Below are 19,690 nucleotides of genomic sequence, written 5' to 3'. Positions count from 1 at the left end.
TTAGTATTCTTTGTTTTTTGTACCTATCTCGTAACACATTTAAATCCTAATGTAACCGAAACAGATATTTTAGTGCAGTGCAATATAGGTGAAGGTATATCTTTAAATACTTAAAAGCCAGATGAATTTATCTTATCTTGATCACATAATGTTATCTGCTAAAATAATTGCGTAAATGTAAACATTATGTAACGATTTACATTTTTACTTACGTTTATTTCTTTTTAATTGACGATTCGACGACGATAAATTTGTAATAATTTTTATACATTTGTTTTGAAAATAACAGTTTTGTAGACAAAATGTTATGAAAGCACCTACAAGTAGGTAAACTTTGAGAATATAATTGAAATAGGTATAATATCTGCTTTTCGATAATTAATTAGGTATGTTTTTTAGTCCAAAAACAATGATCAAGGTCGTCGGTCAATATAAAATAGTAATAAAGATATTTTATTAACACGACACGTTTTCAAAGCATCCTAATCCTAAAACCAAAAGACCGGAATATAATTTTGCGAAGTGGCACCGGAAATTAAAGAATTTATGTCATTAGACTAAATGGTGGTTCGTTAGAGACGTGTCAGAGATGTTAACTGAAGTGAGATGAAAGCGGTGAACGTAACCCGATAGTTTTACAAAGTACACTGTCACAGAACCTGACAAAACAAACATTTAATGTCCGCAAAAACCGACATATCCTTGAAAACCCGGCTAACTGTGAGATGAACTGGCATACCGAAGGTTCCGTATCACTATGAAATAGTCAAAACTTTATGTTTTAAAAGATAACTTCTTAATTATAGTTGTTGTTAATTGCTTTGCTGGAGAAAATCAAGTATCTAAAGACACGGTAAGATACGGTAAGAGATGGCTCCCTGAGACAAACGGACAGATAGCGAACACCTAGTTTTTATTGTTCCGTGGCGAATACTTAGTAATGTGCTTCTGTTTGTAACTTTTGGGCACGGAACCTTAAAAAAATATGTCTAAGCATTTTGCCGTTATGTTCAAAACATTGGTTAGTTAAATAAACAGCATTTATCTATGCGTACCATTACATCATTTGATTTCTCTTCAAAATTGATTATACTTAAAGTATTTTTAAAATAATTTTAGAGGTAATTATTAATAAGTTAATTACATTAATTACTATAAATCGTTCTGAAGATAATTTACTTTTACTTTCTATAATAAAAATAATGAATTTTATATTTACGGTCATATTAAATAGATAATAGGAATTCTGGGCCACAATACTACCTGGGGCACGGCAGTGCAAGTTGAGCAAAAAAGCAACAGTCGTACCATCCTTTTCTCGAAGCAGAAGGTCATTTTCTATATTTTATAGCAGTAGTGTGCCATCTTCTGTCTTGAAAGGTGCAGTAAACTAGATTTAACTACTTATGAATAGAGTCCTCAGAAAAACCAACGCGTCGATGATCAATTCAAAGACTATTATCTACCCAGAAACAATTTGTTACAGATATTCAAGGACGAGAAGGACCTTTTAACATTATAATATTAATTTTTATTTGCTACTAACACTTCTAGTAAGTAGATGAGAAGATTTAGCCTGACTTAAATCTAAGGGTTAATAACGCAGTTCACTAATTATTTTCTTCTATAAATAAAACTCACAGGTAACTTATACTTACCTTCACTTAACTTATACAATGACCACTCACGATTTTATGAGTGTCATAAAATCTAGTCAATATCCATTTCTATGACTTAAGGAGGTCACACGGGCGACACGTGCGTCGATTGTCGCCTCCTATTGACAGCGACCGATGGCGTAGGTCGTCAATTTTACGCTTGTGTATTCGACTCTTAATCATCATCATCATCATCAGCCCATTACTGTCCCTCTGCTGGGCACGGGTCTCCTCTCAGAATGAGAAGGATTAGGCCATAGTCCACCGCGCTGGCCAATTGCGTATTGGTCTTATTGGTAGAATTTTTTTCCTTTGAGATTTTTTTTTATAAATCTCTCAAGTATGCAGGTTTCCTCACGATGTTTTCCTTCACCACAAGTGATAATTAATTTCTAATACGCACATAATTTCGAAAAATCAGAGGTTTTGGGATTTGAACCTCGGACCCCTCAATCGAGAGGCCGAGTTTCTTAACCACTATTCTATCACTGCCTTGAATTGATTCTTAATATGCATTAAAAACTATAATACATAATATCTTATGGGGGTTTTAAAATAACACAAAAGGGTAGCAGTGAAAAGTTTATTATTCTTATAAATATTTAAATGTATGTATTATGCCTGAGCACACTAAGTCATTTCAATTATTTACAACAAATCATAATGTAACTTAAGCGAGGCAATGTTTTGGTAAATTTGTTTAAGTAAATAATTACACTACAAATAAACTAAACCAGGTGATATATTCGTTTAAAATTAAACACCTTTGGTTACAGCGATTGAATTAATAGAGTAGTATGAGCAGAGAGAAGCGTTTGTTATTTCGTTTTACATTGTTGTAAAAATACAAATGGACAATTATACATATTATTTAAAGTAACTTATAACGAGCGTGGTCAATAACAGTTGATCTATTATAGATAAAAGTCATGAGTATGTATATGATTTGGGGCCTAAACCGCACTAAAGCCTTCTATTAAAAAATATAAGAAAATCACTTAATTAAACTTAGTACAATGATGATTGTTTAGTACATACATAAATGAAAGTCATTGTTAAAAATAAAGTTTTGTTAAATATTAAAATAATTTTCAGTACGTTCTAATTTACTATTCAATATGATATATATTTTTTTATCAAAGTAGGTGTTAGTAATATTTATTCAAACTTCTTAATGTAGTCATTCAGTCACTGTAACCAAAATTCAAAAAAACCTTAGCTCACTAACATGGGTACTAAAGTGGCAGTAACACATTATTTAATAATAATTAATAAATACAAAATAATTGTACATTACCTAGGAAACATTAATTGCTTTGTGGCTTACAGATTCATCTAAATTATTACTTTTCAATCATTTCACTAAGTTCCTATAACCTAAGGCTTAGAACTCACGGAGCGTTTTTTAAACGTCTACATACGAAACGCGACAGTAGAATATGAGTTTTTACAGTGCGAATTATTTCCTCAGATTTTCGGTGGAGCCGTGGACAGTTTATATTGATCTCTTTCCATTCCATGTGTGATTGTGTTTCACGGCGTTTGCAGAGACTTTCGTAACCGAGGCGACAATGCAACAGCACAAGAATGCGGTCTTGTGAGTTTTGAAATACCATCCCGTAATCGCACGCGGCGGCTTCCAAAAATCGCTCCATGAGTTCTCACACTAAACGCTACTAGATAAAATATTATAAGCTATGTTCCTACTAGCCATACTCGATCCTCACTGTATAATAAATAAACAATTATCAATATATTAATAGTATAATTAAATTAATCATTTCAATTCATGTCCATTATTTATTTAAAACGAAATAATAAAATAGGTAAATTGCTTAGCAGATTAAGCTAGGTTGTCTCATGTGAGTCAATATTTTTCATTTTTAGATATTCAATACAATTCTAAATTGTATACAGTCAAAGATATAATCATGTCTAGATACGTCAGAACATGAGACCCGAATAACATCATGTGACTGCACAAGCTGCATGTAGTATACACTGTTTTATGTTAGTGTTAGTAGCAAATAGACCCGGTATTTTGATGAATGTGAAGCTCTATCTAGACACGTGCAATTTATAATATCTTTGTTAGCGAGAATTATATATTACAGGCTGATAAAATTCTGGCTTAATTCGTTTCTACCTCTTAACTTTTTACATACAAAAAGAATTTTGTGTGTAAAAAGATTTCGGTCATCTCATAATTACAAAAACATTGTGATATTATAAATATTAGTAAAAGTTATAAGTTATATTGAAAAAAATAATAGAAACGAATTTAAAACCAATTAAGTTTAAATACTTTGACGCTACACGAGACATTACAAACAAAAGTTATCAAAATATTTTTAAATTAACTTAGGGCCCCAGCAGACGTGCTACTTTTACCATCGACGATTTAGTTGCTTTTCGAAAGCAAGACAACGATTAAGCGCTACGCTGCACGCGTACTATAATTGTAACTATAATTGTAGTTGTAGTTGTAACTATAGTTGTTGTAATTATAAGTATGTACCATTGAAGGCAAAAATGCGATACGGTATTAATGCAGTCGGTAAACGCGTCTTTTTAAGGGAAAATCGAACTTAACAAGTCGCGAAGACGTGATTGCATCGACACAATCACCAAAACGCGAATCGCCGATACTAAAAGTATTATATCTGCTGGAACACTGTTCTCATTCCCAACACTCCGCCATACAAACGTTACATTTGGTATATTTCTCTACACTTACAGCGCGATATTATTAAATCACAATTCCAATCGCCATACTCAGATAATACGTTACCAGTATAAAGTACATGCGTTACAAAAGTAATTAAATTACTCGCTTATTAATAAACGTTTTGGACAAAAGCTTACCTTATAATAATGACACGCTTACGTATCGTTCCCAATGACACTTGTTCAATATAGTTATTTTACCTCAGATTGTTGCGTGTTTATATTTGAACCCCCGACGCAAAAGTAAAAGTTTAATGTTATCTGTGTGTTATTGCAATATAGAAGTAGCAATCCACAAGGTTTTGGATAGCTAACACAGTGCATGGACATCCTTAATCAGCTCAATATAAGATTAGAGTCGCCTGAAGTCGGCTACAGATGCATTGGTGGTTTCTACCACACAAACTTATTTCGTAGTGGCATCAAGCTCTCAAACGGAAACAGATTTTTCTTTTACGTTTTAAATATGAGTTAATCGAGTTTTTTTGCTATTATCCAAAAAATCCATTCAGCTATTTGAATATTATTCAGTGATGAAAGGATGTTTAGCTGACTAAAATTATATAGCAAAGAAAAATGACTTAATTCTGCTTAATCTCAAATATGCAAAACACCTAACTCCTGACTAACTCACAGCAAAGGTACCATGTTTGAATTCATAGGTGGTCTCAATGAATACGTAGATAGTGTTTAGTAGTAGTAGTTAGCAGTAGTAGTAGATAGCAGCCAGGTCAGTGACCAGGATAGTGTAGATTGTGACGCAGAAAAAAGTTTCTTTCTTTGTAAAAAATATCTAATATTTACGTCGGGGGTTTTTTATATTTTTGCACGCGATTTCATTCGATAAATTAACTATAGTTACACTAATCAGACAATTGATTCATCGATAGACGAATTACATTCATACTATCACTCCGCCATACATGTTATTCCTGCTAATATCAAATATCAGTATAAGTTTATAAAAAATTATGTCTACCACATTTTTGGTAGGTTCCTAGCTTCCAAGTACAAACTATTCCTAATTTATGATATTAGACGTGAAGTGGGATACATTTTGTTATGTAAATGGCCTAAAATGAGCATGTTTATATTAGAACATATTTAAACGCACGGCAGTGCGTTCGACAAATTTTAGCTGTTACATTTATGATTTTCAAAAAGAAACTTTTTTATAGTTCCAGATAAATCTATATTTGTTAAGACTTGGCATTTACACTACCATGCATACAACACAAGCAACAAAGAGCATCTAATTTCTGATAGTAGATTACAACTGCTGCACATGGTCATGTCGTCATTGAGATTGGAGAAGGACGTTTTTCTGTCTGCACACTTTTTAATGGATCATGATTAACACAGAAAAATAAACGTACTTTTTTTACGATTGGGGATAATTTTTTTTGTTGTCGAGGTGTTGTTGGATTCGTCTAAATTGAGTGAGAGATGTGGAAATATTTTATGCAGTTTGATTTCTCATTATTAATAATATTCCTCTAGTTCACACATTGAATCCAAAAATTTCGTAAGACAATTTTTTATATTATTTATTTGAAAATTCATGTCTTTTCCTTACCACTATCCATGAAAAGAGAAAAGTGGAAATTTGGAAAATTTGCTTATTATATATTAATGTACACATAACAAAATGTATCCACGATTATAATTTCATTTTATATTAATAGTGAATTTACTTGCGGAGTAGGTACTAGCTCACTAATTTGACTATTTAATAATAAAAGTTACAATATATTAATAATTGTATGGCAACCCAATATTGCCAATTCACTTTCTACATACTGGTAAAAGAAATATTAGATGATTAGAGCTAAAAACAGGCCTCTAAGGTTGCACTCTAAGTCGGTGGTTACAATTAATACATTTCACATATTTTAATACAATTTACGAGCAGATTGACATAAAATATATTCAAAATTTTACCAGTAAAATAAATAAAAACAAAAAAAGATTAAAACCGCATTAAAATATTGGATAAAAAAGAATACGATTTTTTGTGACGATTAATATATTGCATTAAATTAAAATATTATTGTCATTACGATAATAAAATTCAAAATTGATCTTTTTTCACACTCATATTATTCCAATATACGATACGCTTCACGAAATAAATGATTAATCAGAAAATTTATTTATGATTAAAAAGCGATTGGCTTTACAAATATTTATGCCAATTTTTAGATTTGTGACATTTTAAAATTCCGTTTTCTGCTTCTAATTTTAATTTTAAAGTGCCATTATTTAAATGTAATATACATACGTATTTATCTCGTGAAATCCATTATTTTTTAATGAGTCATTAGTCATCCGAATTGCTCATATTGTTCTTAAAACAACAATTAAAATTCGTTAACCTTTTATTAACAGATAATTTCATACCTGATAGCTGACTTAATACCGCCATTATATTAAATTTGTATAAAATACAAATAAATAAGGCATATATAAGTCATTAATTTAATGTTATTGCTAATAGCTGATATATGAACCGTATTTTAAAGTAGATCCATCACATAATATTTATATTAGTATATATTTTAAGATGCAAATAAGAATAAGAAAAAAATAAGAATAGCACGTCAATTACTAAAATAATGTAACTTTATCTCATCAAATTGCTTCTAAATAGTTAAACTATACTGTCATTCCTAGTTATATATTTTTTTGAAAATAGTAAATTTAAAGTTGTAAAGCATTGGGTATGTTCGTGTGATATAGACAATGTTTTTTTAGATTACCTACGACCGTAGAGCAAGTGAACATTAATATACAGAATTGACCGTAAAACCATAAATAACAAAACGTTTTATTAATTTTAACCCCATTATTATAAAACTTATTTCGAGATTTGATGTAAAAATGGTACGTGGGTCTCGTAAAAGCTTCCATTTATATTAAAAAAATCGCATAGTAATTCTGCTTTATTTTTATATTTATTATGCCTAATTTCACGCAAAGCAACACTATAACTTTTCTTTTAAGTATGTTTTTGTTTAAGAGTGTATTTTTAGTTTATATTTAGTTCCCAGGTCAATCCCACCGACAAAAACATGCACCCACTCTACGTTTTACTCCTAGAATTTGGTCTACACAAAACGGCTTATCGATCTATTTAACTAAATGCCTATAACTATATATTGCTTAAATATCAAAGCGCTATGTATTATTGTTATATTACTCATATTAATATGTATCGATTAAAGATTATTCACTACACATACAAATCCCTGTAGAATGTCTTTTCACACGAATGAGAGAGCATTATTTTGATAAATTTAAATGTACCTACGATTACTTTTATACGTACGTTGTTTACAGGTTAAAACTTGTGATGTGTTACAATTATTTGGAAGTAAATTTAAGAAATTTCTATATAAGTTTTAACCTGTAAGTTATAGTACGTTTAAACTTGTTACTACCAGCGTAAGCTGTTATAGATTATAGGGGTTACACATTTATTTCGAATTTCATCACCAGCATTTCACGGTTGACCACATGAAAAAGAATCTTTAATAATTGTTTGCCAGTTATAAACAATAATGTAAACTAGTTGGTAGTCACGTGTATATTTTATTTCATTTGTAAGGCATACTAAATGATGGGAATAAACAAAACAATTTTAAATAACTAGCAGTTAAAAGCTGGCGATAAATTCGAAGAAAAAAATGCTATCTTCTAATCCCGTTTAATATAATTATATAACATTACAATAATTTAATGTACTGATATTTGTGCGTATGGCCAGAGTACTAGTTTATAGAAATGTATGACTAAAGAGCAATAAAAGCAATTGTAAAAATACATTTCACAACATCCAAATATCAAACACGACACATAAAACGAATAATTTAACATACAAATTACAGATTCAGTCCCATAATTGTGTGTAATTTATAATTGTATAAATAAAAAAGATATCCATAAAATAAATTATTTACATCCACAATTATTCCCGCGTTACAATAAAAGATTGTCTTAAAAAAATATTCTCAACAAAATTAAATTATTTTTAAACATCGAACGTTCTGCAACTTAGTGATAATTAAATTATTTACAAATAGAACATTAAAAAAAATATGACTATACTTAAATTAAAATACGCTCAAATTTCGAAATGACAAAGTAACAAAATTGTGTCGAAATAATAACAATAAAACGACTAAGCGATCACCCAAAAAACTTTCGTTTTAAGAATCAAGTCACGATATATGTATTTAGTTTAACCTTAAGTAGTTGAAAAAATTTAACTACCTTCCAGAAAATATGCCGATGGAGTTCGACGTAGTGCGCTTGCGGACCAACGTCGCTTCGGCTGGAAAGAAAAAATACATTATTAGTTTAAACTGTGAGGCTTAAGGGTTTTAATATACTTTTTGTGAGACAAAAAATTATAGCAAGTTAATCATAGAGAAAGCAAAAATGCACGTTGATTAACTAGCACAGTAAAGTTTAAAGAAACGCTCGACGTCTCTACGACATAGAGGGGGTATATCCACGCGACTCTGGTTTTAGTATGAAATTAACTTACTGGTAGAGTTCTGCGGCTTACGTGGTTCCCCTATTAATTGTGGAAGTAAGGGTGACTTCTTCCAACTCCTGGTGCCTTTAATTGGTAATTAGTGCCTTGCGCCTTAATATTACTGTAATACACTAGTGGAGTCTTGTCACCAGTTGGAAGGGGAAGCGCGCCTCCTTGCATCCGTTGCCCGCGTGCGGCACGCGGACCGGCGCCCGTTTGACTCGTGACCTGGTGTGCGATTTAGGCATCACCAGCTGGCACGTGCGCTCGGGCGGCACCAGCTGCAGGGAGTGACGTCCGCACTTTTGAAGGTGGTACCACCGCCACACCTATTTCTACCTAATAACAGCAGTGTTAGGCGCTGCTGTGTTCCGGTTTGAAGGGTGTGGTAAGGGAGACAGACTTTTCCGAGGCGTTCTAGCTTAGTTCTCAGGGGTAGCGGCGCATCTGTGGCCGACCTCAGATAGAAATATCTAATCCTGTCTGGAGTAGATTACAGATGTCCATGGGCGGCAGGAGCCACTTACCATCAGGTGGACTGCACGCTCGCCTGCTCCTCCTATATTATAAAAACTCACTGGTGGAGTCCTGCGGGGTGAGCGGGCGGCGCACGGCGCGCTGCAGCACGGCGAGCCAGGCCGCGCGGTCGTCGTGCGACACGGCGGCGAGGCAGAACGTGCGCTCGGGTGTCACCAGCTGGAAGGGGAAGCGCGCGTCCTTGCAACCGTTGCCCGCGTGCGGCACGCGGACCAGGTACCCGTTGGACTCGTGACCTGGAATTATTTCCATATAAAATCACCTCAATGGTGCTAAAACTTTTCGCCTTCCTCTTCGCTTTGTAAAGCACTTGTAATTTAAGGTCATTAAAAATTCCGACGATACATTTTTATAGCTTATAGCAGGTCTGATAATAATTTAGCTTTTCGTTTCAATATAAAGAGTTGACAGCTACTTACATCTGATTGTACCAAGCTCTACGTATTTGGGAATAAGTCACTTAAGATCAGTTAGACAGTATACCTATTTTCTATTATTATAATTATAATCCATTAAAATCCAGTAATATTACGCTGAAAAACATAAAGGGACATAAATATGTCAGAACTCTTCATTTCCAATTACAGACTATTTTGCCAAGAAACTCACCTATGAAAATTTCGCCTTTTGGGTACGCGTCAAGTGGCTCATCGTGGTACATGAGCTTCCTATTGTCGAGTGTGAACCAGCGGCGCCTGTGGGCATCTGAAGGCCGTGGACCTGTCTTCCAGAGCCAGCCCTCTCTAGCGAAGTCCTTAGGGAGGCGCAGGATCAAATCGGACTGAGGCGTTGATGGAAATGCCACTTGGAGGAGGTGCAGCTTAGCGCAGCGTATTGCCATGTACCTGGAATATGTCATAAATTTTACTATGAGTAGGTACTTTTGTCATCCATCCAGGATTGGCAGATGTCATTAGGTTTGAAATTTACAGTTTATAAAATCTTATTTAACGGTAAGTCTTAAGTCTTAAAAATAAAAACTATTAAAAATCTTTTTATCAATACTGTTGTAATGATAAAAAGATTTCATAAAATGACGCCAAAGAAAGTTCGATTCATTGGTATTTCCTTCGCCTAATTTCTCGATCTACTTATTCTTATTAAACAAATGTTTTTCAAGTACTTTAGAATGTCAATATCGTCTTAACCTTACATAACCGTTTGAAAAACTTATTGCATCGATCTCTCAGACTAACTTTCTCTCTGTACCCGGATGTTGGATTAAGGATAAATCTGTAGTGTATCTGCATTCGAAAATTGCGAAAATATATGAAGGTGAAAGGTGAAGGTCGACCGAAATGTAGTCTGTATCTATGTTTTTTACATGTAAATTTAAAAACGAAATTAGGGGGGTCAAAAATGGCTTGAATTGATTTGAGCAAACAATGGTACGGGCGTGCCACTTGATTTTGTTAGACTTGGCGGGGGCACTTCCATGCCCCTAGATCCTGAAAGCTTTTATAGAGGTGTAGAACATGTAGTTAACTTAGTAGTGCAGTATTACCTAAAAATGGTGTTATATTGATTTACGACTTTAGGGAAGAAATGTAACCTTTTACCTACGTTTTATTAGGAGGTACGAGTTACCTCAATTATTATTTATTTTATTGTAATAGGTACAATAATTAAATATACCAGTATATAATTATTTACCCGTATGTAATAATCTTTCATGTCATTTTCCTGTCTACATGATAGGAAAAGTATTTATGAAATAGGATTTTTTTATGTTATGTAAGCTTCACGAGAGACTGCAATGAGTTAATCACGCGTGCAGGAGAGACACGCATGTAGGTGATACACGCATGTGAACATAAACCCATGTGACAAGAAAAGGCCGCAAAGAAGCGTAACCTATTCGTGATTTCTACATCATTATATTATTTTCGATAGATAGTACAAGTATAATTATAATTGTTTTGATAGAAAGGCATATATTTACATATTGTATTAATAAAACATTTGTGTAATTTGAGTTTATAAATGTATGGTATATATGCGTTACGTCATTTAATACATTTACTTTAATACATTTTAATAGGTTTTATTTTACACGCGATCACAGCCGTGAACGGTACAGTTCAAAATATATTTACGACGTTCATTCACAAAAATATTTAGTTTTTACGACCTCTGGAGTTTTATTGGCATATTGAGAACACTTTGATCATATTTATTTTTAGAAAGTAAATAACGTAAGTCAGTAGATAGGTTTGATCTAGGGATGGCTATTCTTCTCGAAAAAAATTCTGGAATCGATTGAAATCGAAGTGTGATAAATCGATTAAAAAAATTCGAGGCCCAGAGTAAGAATTCTCCAAAATTGCCCTTCGATCTTTTCAGTTAGAAGGGGCGAACCAAACAAGCACTGCAATTTTCTAGGATAACAGATCGATTCACTGAATCGATCCATTCGTCCAAAAATCGATCCTTCGATTATTCGATCTCAGATCGCCATCCCTAGGTTTGATCATTAGTGAGGGAGATTTAAATACTATAAACTCGAATAATGATGCAATAAAATATTTTTAAACATACTTATAAATGTTTTTCACTTCTTGACATTTACATCTTTAATTACTACACCATTAAATACATGTTGATGTAAAATATACATAATTATGGTACGAGTTGTTTGAGAAAGGTTAACTTTATGATATATGAGAAGAATAAATGAAATAATTTGAATGTGCTAGAAATCTTCATGGTTTGACTCCGGTGGTTTTCTTTCAGTATCCTTACACGATTTTTTTTATAATATAGGAGTAGCAGACGAGCATGCAGTCCACCTGATGGTAAGTGGCTACTGCCGCCCATGAACATCTGTAATCAACCCCAGATAGAATTAGATATTCCTACTTGAGGTCGGCCACAGATGCGCCGCTACCCCTGAGGACTAAGTTGGAAGCCTCGAAAAAGTATGTCTCCCTTACCACACCCTTCAAAACGGAACACAGCAGCGCCTAACACTGCCGTTATTAAGCAGAAATAGGTGTGGCGATGGTAATGCGGAAGATAATGTTTTTGGAGTGTATGTATATCTCATTCTATAGCAATCCATATAGCCCAAACTTATTGACGAATTTTTACATTTGGTGTTATTTGATTCGTCTAAATTGTTGTGCCATAGGCATATTTATAAGTCGGGGTTTTTTTTATACTACGCGCCAAACTGCTAGTCCGCTCTGAATTTGTTGCGTGCAGTACTTATACAGTTTGCTATGGCGACGTGATTCGTTTCTATATTCAGAGCGGACTAGCAGCTTTACGCGGACTATGCCTACTTAAGTATTTTAAAATTAGTAAAAAAATACATTTCAATAACTTACCAGCAATTAATAACTTCAGCGTCCTCATGGTACACATAAATATGCCGTGTAGAGCCGTCCTTCATAAAAGTCAGTTGCATAGAGTTCATGTGTCCGATCTTCGCTGGTGCGAACGCTACATTCAGCTCTGAGAGCCGCAACACACCCTTCGGCTCCTTATGCTCTTTAACGTGGTACCTGAAAAGCAAAGGGTGTAAGGCGTCGCCAAATGTTTTGACTCTATTGTAGAGTTACTGTTCAATACGCGCGCTTTTCATACGTATAGTTGTAGGGTTGCCAAGTATTTTTTTATAATTAAATTGTATAACGCGAAAATTTATCAATATTTCTTGTTATTTAATATTCAACACTAAAGTTCTGTAAAAAAATTGCTAATAATGTGCTTAAAAATATTTATCGTTTAAAAAAATAGGCTTTTAGGGATTGTTTTCAAATATATTACCATAAATAATAAAATATCTTTCGGTTTTGTGGTATACTATAACAAAAGAGCAAAGTGAAGTAACTATAATAATGTTTTAACTATAGTGTTAAATTCGTGACAACTAGGTCTTATACGCATAATGTCAGCGGCATAGGAACGCACGAGGCATAGTTACCAGGGCGTCTACCATTCACAAATTTCAACTCGCAATTCAGAGCGGTCATACAGTTTGACGTAGAATACCTTTAAAAGGAATCAACTTTAAAAAGGATAAGGTTCTTGATAATTATGACTAATTATGATTGACGCCTTCGTATAAAATTGAATATTGTGAAGATCTGAAAACAAGAACAACCAAGAACCTTCTCCTTTTTTCATACCTAGTTACTCCTAGATAATTTATCTCTTAATCTCTTAAGATTAATTTTAGATAATAACCCTAAATACAAAGTATTTACAAAACGACTTATTACAATTAATAATCAGGACAAGTTTTACAAAATTATTAAAATGTTTAACAAAAAATCAATAATGCCTCCTATTATTCATGACCATTCGTAGTGTCATATTTTGGAATTATAAATTTTGAATTTTTCATAGGTCACAGTATTGCGACTTATTCTATTGCCAATAAATATTCAAAAAGAAGTATGATTAATTGCGACGCGAATGATTTATAGCAAATTAGTCGTTCAGAGCAATGATAGAGCGAATCTGTGGGATAATAATGACAAAACATACCATAAGAAATCTGATTAATGGTGGAGAACAGTTCCAATTCGTATATTTTAGATTTACTATAAAAATGACTAAAACTGAAGTATCTGTTTGTATTTTGGAAATAACCGCTCCTTGCTAGACGTATTTGAAAGTATATACGATACTTATAACAAAAAAAAAACGTAAAAAATGTGTCTGTCCGTTTGTTTCGGTTCAACTTCAAAACGGCTGGACCGATTTTGACGAGGCTTTCACTGGTAGTTAGCCAATGTTGTAAAGAATAACTTAGGCTACTTTTATTTTAGAAAAATAATTACAGCTCCGCCAAAAAAATATTATTTGCGAAATCTTCAGCAGGGTTTTAAATATAATACTTTATGCATAGAATAAGAATTGAGGAATTTGTCTTTCTGTAATTTTATAATATTTGTCACATCTAAGGTCATATTCTTATCTTCATAAAAACGAAACATATATTATTGTTAATTGTTTTCTTTCTTTCATTTAATAACAGACATAGAGAATAAAACTTAACTCCGATATCGCAGCGATAACTTAATAATCTAGAGAAAGAAAAATATACATTAATCAGATTTCTTTTATATCCCACACAAGCGCTCATAATTAGTTAATTATATAGCCAATGTTTCACATAAATGTTATTTGGACGACATTAGGCGAATGGTAGTCAAATGAGTGAGACACAAGACAATATGAGGCCGTATTTTGTGATCATTTTTGTTGCTGCGCTCTCCTTTTTTGAATTATGTTTATAAATTTCTCATCATGCCATTGAAGAGGCCTGGAAGTATTAGTCAAGCACCTGTACCCCTCAGGCCTCTTCAAACCCGATATTTTAGAGACAAAGTAACCAAATTGAGACTTTCTGGTATTGCATCGGTAAAATAAATCTTATACAAAACCACGGCTACGTGTACTATAAGTCTTTGTATCGCGCTTGACCCGTCCAATAATTACGAAGTATATTGTTGTACAGTTGTACTTAGTTAGGTACCAGTTTTAGTCTTAATACGTAAAGCATCATTTTGGCAACTTTGTCAAATTATTCGTATATCAAAAACGTGACAGCGCAGCAACCAAAAATCCCTCCACGGTTGTTCTAAAGTGCCCTGTACCTTAAATTAAGAAGGTGTTTATCTTATCGTAAATCGTCAAGTGGCACTCTCGCTCTTACCTCAAACGACCAAAGTTTTTGAGTCGGAGCCGATCGAAAAACCGACCAAGACAACCGGCGGTTCGGCCGCAGCCGTCAGACGGGTGTTGGTACCTAAGAACCAGGTTTTGCTTAAGAGAACCAGCTACTTAGCTTAAGGGATTACGTTATAGCATGTAGTATAATCCTTACTTAAAACAACGTATCGTAATAGCATATTAAGTCAAATAGCAATAATACTCAGAAGTACGATTTAATTTTTGAAGCTTAGTGTACGTTTATGTAGATCGATTTTTGTGCATTCAACAGTAGATATATAGTATTATTACGTTGAATTGCAGACATTACTTAAAAGTACGATATTTGTAGCGAGTAGAAAGAATATACTACTCGTATTACGTAATTTAGCATGTTATAAATAGAATGGCAATAATACTCAGAAGTACGATTTTTTGGTTGGTGTACGATTGAATTCGATATTTGTGCTTTCAAAACAGCATATGGTCGCAAATATTACACTAAATTGTACAATTACTTAGAAAGAAGAAATGTTGTTTTTAAGGATAAAGTACGCTTAAAATCGATTTAAAAATGATTTCGTAATTGTCCCCATGTCCTATTTAATAAGCACATATTACTCCGAAGTACGATATATCTTTTTTTAGTTTAGGGTATGTTTTTTTAATAAATATTCGAATCTATAACACTAGTGTAAAAGTATGAACTAAATATATTATTGAATATGATGTTTATTTAAGTTTAATTACACGGTAAATCTAGCGATTACATTTGCCGATTGGTTTTTCCATTATTCGTAATTTCCTGATGAAATGAAAATGTAAGTACCTATGGTCTAAAATAAGGAAAAAGTACCTACTGTAATGATTTATTATTATTATTTATAGAATTAAATTGGATCGTAACTAAAATCATTTCATAATAATTTAAGAATATACTCAAAAAATCTACTTTTATTTTACTACGTCGCTAACTCATTACTGTCCCACTGCTGGGCACGGGTCTCCTCTCAGAGTAAGAAGGGCTCAGACCGTAGTCCACTACGTTAGGAAAGTGTAAATTGGAAGACTTCGACGAAACTACTTAGGGATATCTATTTAAATAATTTTAGGTTAAACAACTCTACATTATTGATACCTACTACAAAGTACAATAAGGAAAGTTATTGGCATCCACTGTCAACTGCTATTAACTGTTATGTAAAATAACAATTTATGTTAAGCCTGATCATAGTTTTCCTGTTTATTGCTATTATATTAATGTTTTGTAAATTCCTACTTAGTTTTGACTTTGTTTTTTGAATAAGTATTAATCTAATAAATATTGAATGTGACGTGATCTTTAACAACTACGTAAATATAAAACTAATAGAATCTATCTTTTCTAGAAAGAATGATCATTACATAGGTAAATGACGTAGGTCTAAAGGCACTATTGTTAAAGAATGCATGCTATAACGGCGAGCATGACACTGCGTAGATACGATGACGTCATTTTTTTTTACTTTCACGGAATGCTCGTCAATTGCGCGCACCAAATACCATGCCAGTCATTTCGAACGTAAAGTACGGTAATGACGCATTATAGTGACGTGACCGAACTTTTATAGGAATTATTCATAAATTCCGTCTTAAAATGGGGTCCATAAAATTTGCCATGGCTTGTCAAGGGGAACGGAGTAAGTTTCGTGACGTCACGCGTAATACATAAAATAATTTGTAAAATGTTTAAACATTCTGTCTAGTTAAAAAAATTAAACATTATAAAGCCGGTTTAAAATATATTCTGCTAGTTTTATTTTAATTATAATTTATACTTGGAACCTATGATTCATAATATTATTTTTTGTATACTTCTAAGAAATAATTATATATTGTAGTTTTATTCTTTAAGCAAAGGTTGCCTTTTAACCTAACTATACTTTTATTAACTAACTGTTAACTAACTTTACTTATTGCTTATTAACCAATTAAAAGTAATGTTTTGGAGCGTATGCATGTACGTCTTATTCCTTTCCAAACCGAATAGCTTGACGGATATGAGGTGTAATTGGATTTCTCTAAATTTTGACTGACACAGATTGCATTACTTCCCTTTTCAATAAATTGTTTTGTAGAAGCTTTTTTTTCAATAATATGAACATTTTATAATATCTTTTAATGTATTGTATTTTTCATGACGTTGTTTCATCCTGACTTGGTAACATTAAATCTTTACTACGTCATAAATTAGCGACGGACACACGATAATTTCTTAACAAGGGCCATGGTATGTTTGCTTGCGAAATTAAGATAAGCATGCGAAAACTGTAGTTTGGGAAACTGTCAGAGTTTGTGCGTAAATTGTGAATTAATATTCAATGTAGGAAAAAAATGTGTCAATTCTTATATGATTTTATTTTAGTTTAGTTTACTTTAGTTTATTCATGTATGTTTATAGGTCGTATGTAATATTTATAAAAATAAACGAAAATTTCAATTCAACAATCGATTTTTAATTAAATTCAAAATTATTCATTAATAAAGTTTGTACGGGAATCTATATTCTCTATGTATTTTATGTACGCATGTAGGTAATTAATGGAAACTTGAGTACTAACATAATGGAAACTCGGTAATAAAATTGACGGAATTTAGTTCATTTATTTAGACATTTCGTAACAATTTGCTAACTATCCTACGTATGTTTGCTTGGGAAGTTACGATAAGCGTGCGAAAACCATAGTGGCAACGAGACGAGCTACGTAGACGGTCAATATTTGCGCAAGGTCCTTGACGTATGAACCCAAAGAGGTGTGGAAGTTTTCGTACTGCATACGTCACGGCACACGTGCGAATGCGAAACTTCTTATCTTAGAGCTGTGGTGCTCAAACCGACAACGCATCCACGTCGCTAGGCCTTACGGGGCGGTGAAGGGTTCGAAGAAAATTGGAAGACGTTTAAGCGGCTAAATGTGTAGGCCGGCGATTTGCGAGGCTTTTTCTTCAGGCAGTAATATGATTTTTTTCATCGACATCATTGAGAAACAGATCATGGGATTTCTTCACCAGAATTTGGAGGACACTACATAAGAAAACATTCTAAAAGACGGCCAAATACGAAATAAGTTTGAGAACCTGTGTAGGCCGCTAATATTCTTTAAAACTATGCAAACATTACCGCTGTTTGACTCTTAATTGGTGTGTCGTATTAAATAGAATAAATGATATAAGAATAGAATTTGTTTTACTATTTCATCATCCTATAATTGCATAACTTTAACAAATTAACGGATTACTTGATACAAAATGGATTTTTTGGGAAGTAGCTGTAAATAACTAGTAGCCTGATGGTACGGACTATGTTATATGCATATATGTGTAAGCAACATGAATTTAAACAATAAGCGTACATTGAAAATAATTATATACTGCGGTTCTTCAACAGACAAACATTGACAAACAAGATGTTCATACATGTGATGTTTAATCATGATGGCACCAAACATGCAAGTTACGAGCACAATGTTGTAATATATGAATTATATGATTGATATGGAGAGGAAGTCAGAGTCTATTTTGAATTAAGTTTGCGACTCCAAGCTCGATGCAGTCATGAGGACTTTACGGCAATTTTAGAAGTAATGCAGTCAAACCGCGAAAACGCTTGAGACTGCACCGCGCTTGTATTACGACTGCATTGCGCTTGTTCCGAAAATCGCTTGTTTTTACGTACAAAAGCTAACGTTTCAAGATGTATTAGTGAGACTCCAACGTCCTCTTTGGTAAAAAAGTTAGAATGGACTAACTTCAAGGTGTCCTCGTTTTCATTGAGAACAAACTTCCTGAGCTGGTACCGGCTGTCCTCCTTCCCTCTCTTCATGAGGAACCCCTCCATGGAGCCCGAGAGGTAGCTCTGCCTCTCTGGATGACAAAACTCTTCACGCTCGTACTTAGCCCGGATCCACTGCTCGATGAGAACTCTGTAAACGATTATCAGTAACTATTTATCATAATTAACACGTCTATGTGGTATGTACTGAGTTCCTTGCCGGATCTTCTTGGTGGAGGTTAGTATGGTATAATCAACGGATTCATGCTAAGGAGCAATATAAGAAAAATATTGTAAGTGACAATTTTTAAATGCAAACTGCAAATACATTTTATTACAAATTTGTTAATTTGCACACTTTGTAACTCAGGTGGCATCTATTACATAACAAATGAAAGTGTGCACCGGTGTGGAATTAAAAAAAAAACATCTTTTAAATACATTTTACATCATACATTCTTATATACAAATTAAAATAAAAGTATGAAATTTTATGGTTTTTTTTTATATATACAAGTGTGCAGGCCCTCACACGGAAAACGAAAACCCACACACATGAATTAACGCTTACGTGAGTTATGCATGACAGGAAAAGCAAGCTAGCTCGTGAATATACGCCACACGCTTTAAGACATGCGCAACGGAAAAAGGTCCCTAGCTTATTTCTGATTTGAGATATACGAGTATATTCATTCTTTCGTAACATATCAAGTGCAAGTTCCGTCCAAACAACGTACCTACTTACTTCAACAA

The 19,690-nt window shown here is 33.2% G+C and overlaps 1 protein-coding gene across 2 annotated transcripts in view; it reads right to left on the bottom strand.

The window, feature by feature from the left end:
- Nucleotides 1-3,162: 3,162 nt before the first annotated feature.
- LOC140756223 (arf-GAP with dual PH domain-containing protein 1) overlaps nucleotides 3,163-19,690 on the bottom strand; it is a 40,271-nt gene continuing 23,743 nt past the window's right edge. Inside the window, exons 3-8 of one of the 2 annotated variants that reach the window (XM_073091683.1) lie at nucleotides 18,915-19,088; nucleotides 15,131-15,223; nucleotides 12,792-12,968; nucleotides 10,072-10,307; nucleotides 9,504-9,698; nucleotides 3,163-8,718 (exon numbers count right to left, since the gene is read on the bottom strand). In XM_073091683.1, coding sequence (XP_072947784.1) covers nucleotides 8,654-8,718; nucleotides 9,504-9,698; nucleotides 10,072-10,307; nucleotides 12,792-12,968; nucleotides 15,131-15,223; nucleotides 18,915-19,088 — 940 coding nt within the window. In that variant the 3' untranslated portion in view covers nucleotides 3,163-8,653. The remainder of the gene's footprint in view (nucleotides 8,719-9,503; nucleotides 9,699-10,071; nucleotides 10,308-12,791; nucleotides 12,969-15,130; nucleotides 15,224-18,914; nucleotides 19,089-19,690) is intronic. The other variant, XM_073091684.1, reaches the window with a different exon arrangement.

This window comes from Epargyreus clarus, unplaced genomic scaffold (assembly GCF_041222505.1).
Source record: "Epargyreus clarus isolate Ecla_fem2 unplaced genomic scaffold, WU_Ecla_fem_2.2 ptg000034l, whole genome shotgun sequence".
NCBI classification, from domain to species: domain Eukaryota; kingdom Metazoa; phylum Arthropoda; class Insecta; order Lepidoptera; family Hesperiidae; genus Epargyreus; species Epargyreus clarus.
Note: the sequence above shows the minus strand (reverse complement) of the source record. Positions and strands in the feature narration are given on the sequence as shown.